At 37.1% G+C, this 4,719-nt stretch overlaps 1 protein-coding gene across 1 annotated transcript in view; it reads left to right on the top strand.

Moving 5' to 3' along the window:
• Positions 1 to 4,233, top strand: part of cmah (cytidine monophospho-N-acetylneuraminic acid hydroxylase) — an 84,337-nt gene extending 80,104 nt beyond the window's left edge. Inside the window, exon 15 of the mRNA XM_024262907.2 lies at positions 1,398 to 4,233. Coding sequence (XP_024118675.2) covers positions 1,398 to 1,524 — 127 coding nt within the window. The 3' untranslated portion in view covers positions 1,525 to 4,233. The remainder of the gene's footprint in view (positions 1 to 1,397) is intronic.
• Positions 4,234 to 4,719: the final 486 nt, after the last annotated feature.

Genomic DNA, 4,719 nt, shown 5'->3' with positions numbered 1-4,719 from the left:
AAAAAAAAAAAAAAGCTGAATATATTGTTGGAAATGCTTCAAATGAAATATTCAATGAGCATATAAAGTACTTTACACACAATATTTATATCATCAAAACATTTGGTCATTGACGCCTATTTGTTAAACAAAACAGATTTAAACTTTGAACACAAACAAAACGCTAAAACCTGTAGTTTCTGATTACATTTAGATGTTTTTAGACCAAATTTACAAAAACTGAGAGCAAAGAATGCTTAAAAATAGTGTGGAAAATACCAAATCTATCTGGAGTTTCCTTAAAATACAAATGTTCTCACCCCTAATGTCCAAATTAAATCATGAGTAAAACAGTTAAAACTATTTTTTTGGTATTAATTGTTTTATCAAAACTAACTATGGGAACATTTATTTTAAATAATGATAATTATCTGTAAAACGTGACACTCCTGTGCTCGATTTTCCTAGTGATTTCTGATCTCTTTGGCTTGCCATACAATCGTCCCCTGATGCCCCGGTGAGTCTGTAACAGAGCGGCTTTGAATCCAGAAATGGAAACGTGTACTGATGCTTTTGAGAAAAGCTTTTGACAGAAGCTCCTCCCACACGCGGTGGGAGCTTCAGGTGAACAGACTTTGAGATAACCATGAAGCAGTTACGTAAGGGCTTGTTAAAACAAAGACGATTTACATGAATTTGACTCGAACTCCATTCGATGTGAACGGACAGTTGATTTAAATTATGCTAGAGCGAGGTGTGCGTCCGTAGGAGGTGGTGTGGTCCGCGGTACACACGTGTACCAGTCAACAAGCTTTAGCCTTCTCGCTGTTGCAGCTTTTTGTAGAAGATCGTGATAAAACAATCTCTCAAAAATGACACATTGTCATCTTTGGAGATCGTAAGACGGTTTTATATCGTCATATCGCCCACCACTACTCCATCTACATATTAATGTGTGATTCCTTCCATGAAACATGTGGACAAAGGTGGACAGGATTTTATGTCTGCCATGGACATTTGTGAAACTCAAAAATCAAAGATAAAAAAAAGTTCAGCGCACTGTCTTGTGGGGTCCAGATGACCCCACTTTTAATGTAAACAAGCTAAGGAGAGCAGAAGGGATAAAAGATGCAATTAAAGGAATTAGACAATACAAATCAATAAAATAATAAGTTAACAAGCTGGCCCACTAGATCTGCTCACTGGGGTTAAAAGCTCGAGTAAAACAGTGAGTTTTTAAAAGGGACTTAAAATCACTCAAGTAACTGGGTTTGGAAGCAGCAATTGAAAAGGCTCTGTCTACTCTGCTCATAAAGCAGTCGATCCTCAGACCTCCGGGATAGACGTGGGCAGTAAATACGTAAAAGTTCTGAAAGATACTGGGGTGCCAGGCATGTGACCCTCAGATGTACTTGCAGGTTTTGGAACCACTTCCAGACACACCTACCTGTCTGTGGCCCGGACTGGACGCTGTTCCTGCAACATCTGACCCCCTCGGCAGAACCCCCTCAGCAGGACTCCCCTTACCTCTGCTGCGTGTTGTAGCTCCAGAACCTCTCTGCTTCCACACTTCATGCCGAGGCATACGCTGGAAAAAAAAAAAAAACTCTCAGGGTGGTGGTTATTGCTCATTCAAAGCCTTTATGAATTACTCTTGCATACCACATGTCACAGAAATCATTTTGGGGATTCTGTTTATTTTCTTTTACAGGACAGATCTTTTGTTGTTTTTGTTTTAAGTTTCATATAAATGGACAGTGAACCCCGGTATTTGCAGGGGCCAACAGCTGCTAAAAGTTAGAATTTGGCTGAACATCCCCTCCAGAAACATGTATAAATCAGCCAAATTCTGAATACTAAACCTCCGTACGCCTTAAAATTCCCTCCCAAACCCTCCAGGGACATTTCAGATCCTTTGTCAAACATGATTCCAACTCTTGCAGCGATGACTGTACACTACATGGTTCTTTTTCTTTTCTCTGTACAATCCAGAACCTCATCTAACTTGAATAACGTAAACAGCTCACTGTACTCATGCTGATTGTGACGACCTAGATATGATACTGATAAAAGACATAAAATATTATATTTAACATTCTTTAAGTTATTTATGTACCTTATCTTTTACACTAGGAATTTTTACAGACAGGAGGGAAATTGCCAAGGTCTGACCACTCTACAAAATGGAGATAAACATGTTTTTTCCAACAACAGGTCAATATCTCTGAATTCCTAATTATCAAAAATATTAGAAAAAATATATGTAGCTGGGCTAGACAGATTCCTAAACGGGGAAAATATTTTATGTAACAGTCAGTACAGTTTCAGAGCAAAACATTCAACGGCAATGGCACTAATGGAATTGATGGAAGAGATATCGGGCTAAAAGATCGACAACAATATGTACAAATGAACAACATTAAATCAAATTTATGCAATATCACTTGTGGTGTACCTCAAGGGTCAGTCCTTGGCACTAAATTATTTATTATATATGGTTTAGATTAAATATCCAATAGTAAATTCCATTTTATTTGCAGACGACACAACCTTTAATTATTCAGGAGACAATATTGACCACATGATCGAGGTGGTGCAGACTGAGTTAGAAAAGATTAAATTGTGGTTTAACTGAAATAAACTATTGTTAAATGGTGAAAAATCGTATTTTATGATATTTAGTTATAGAAATACAAACAATACAGTTGAATTAAGCATAGATAATATTAATATCAAAAGAAGTAACACTTTTAGGAGTTATTATAGACGAAAAGACACTGTAAAAACCAAATTAGCAAAAACAATTGCAGTATTACACAAAGTAAAATGGTTCTTAGACAATAATTCACTATGTCTATTTTACAATTCCTTGATTATGCCATACCTGAACTATTGTTTAGTGTCAGGGTGAGTAGACAGAGTCAGATGGTTAATTAGTGAAGGTTTATTAGCTTCACAGCAACAACAAAATAACAAAAGGAAGCAGACTGGCAGGGAGCTAGGCTGAAGACAGCTTCACTGGAACCAGGAAGGGACCGAATGGAAGGGAAAGAACCTGGCAGGTTGGAGGAGGTTTTGAAGGTTCGGGAATTAGGAAGGCCACCAGGTAGTAGAGGCTACGCCTCCTGCCCCATGCCACCCTGTAGGAGCACAAAGCAGACAACACAAAACAACAACACCAAAACCAGTAAAGGAAAACACCAAACCAGAACAGTTCAGAAATCTGGGGTACAACTTATGAAACCTATACTCTTCCAATTTACTTATTAAAAAAATAAAGCAATACGAATTATTACAAAGAGTAATTATAGGGACCTGTCTAATCCATTATCTATTCAATTAAAATGATTAAAATGTTCTGATCTTGTTAACTTTAATATTTTAAAATGTATGTATAGAGTAAATATGAAATGCCTTCCTCCTAATTTAATGAAAAGATACATAAAAAGAAAAAGTAAATTCAATCTAAAAGGGCATGAAATGTTTATAAAACAGAAAACTTCTGAAGGAACGATGTGTATCAGTACATGGAGTCAATCAATGGAATAATTTGAGCACACAAATTAAAAACACCAACAATATCAGGTTTTAGAAACTACATTGAAAACATTATGATCAATGACTATAAATCGATTTAGTATTGATAACAACTACTCATCCCTGAGGTATGGCGTTCATTTCACACTGAATAATGTTGATATTGTACATTTTTGTTCATTCTTTCACAATTCTATCTTCCTGTATCCTAAATCGGCTGAATGTTTTGTGTTTTTCTTTTTTACTGATTGATTTATTGATTTGTTAAAAGGGGCAGACGAAATCAGTTTTTCATCTTCCTGTCCCCTTTTCATGTTTTCTTTTTGTTTCTATCATGTTTGAGTTTACAACTGAATGTGGCATTGTGTGTTTTTCCTTTTATTCAATAAAAATGAAAAGAAAAAGAAAAAAATATAAATTTCCTTCTTTCTCTCCTTCTTTCAACATATCAAGAGAAGCGACTTTTCCTGCAGGACCTTCTTCTGCCCACTTGCAGGAAGTCTAACCTCAGATAGTTCACACTGACTCCATCACATCCGAGCTACACAAAATGCATCATGTTAGTGTTTGTTTCACTCCAAGGAGCCGCGGGGCTCCTGGCTCCTCCCCTGGCTCCTCCCCTGGCTCCTCCCCCTGAGCTGCTTTGACATTTTGGATCATAAAGTACATTAAAGTTAGCTTCTCCTTGTACATTATGGGACATTCCATGAAGTTACTGGTGTGGTGTGAGACATTCACGGCTCAGCTGTGTTTTCTAAAAAGTTTCAGTCCTGAAAGAACAACAGAAGTTTTTCTGTTTATGGCATCATTGTTTCCCTTATTTGCTGCCGAGTTTATCCTATGATGTCTTTCTGAATTGTGACATATTTCTGTTTCATATTTCTGTAACTGTATTTGCCATCCCCGTGGTATGTTATCTTTCTTTTTTATCTTAAGTTCTGAAAATAAAGTTATTAATAAATAAAAAATAAACTCATCGGGCTACTCCATCACCCAGCTGTCAGAAATACAGTATAAAATATAGATGATATAGTAAAAAAAAAGAAAAAAGTTGGCACAGAGAGGAAGTGTTGTCATACATATGCGCGTGATTGGGTGATGAGATTCGGGTAACGACATCCTCTCCATGCTACTGTACTCCCTACTCATTGTGATGGGGGCTCCTTCTGGATGGCTGGTTTGGGGTTTCCTGGGGGGGGGGGG

The sequence above is a fragment of the Oryzias melastigma genome, linkage group LG5, assembly GCF_002922805.2.
Source record: "Oryzias melastigma strain HK-1 linkage group LG5, ASM292280v2, whole genome shotgun sequence".
Taxonomy (NCBI): domain Eukaryota; kingdom Metazoa; phylum Chordata; class Actinopteri; order Beloniformes; family Adrianichthyidae; genus Oryzias; species Oryzias melastigma.
The sequence above is the reverse complement of the archived record's forward strand: the minus strand, read 5'-3'. Positions and strand labels throughout refer to the sequence as shown.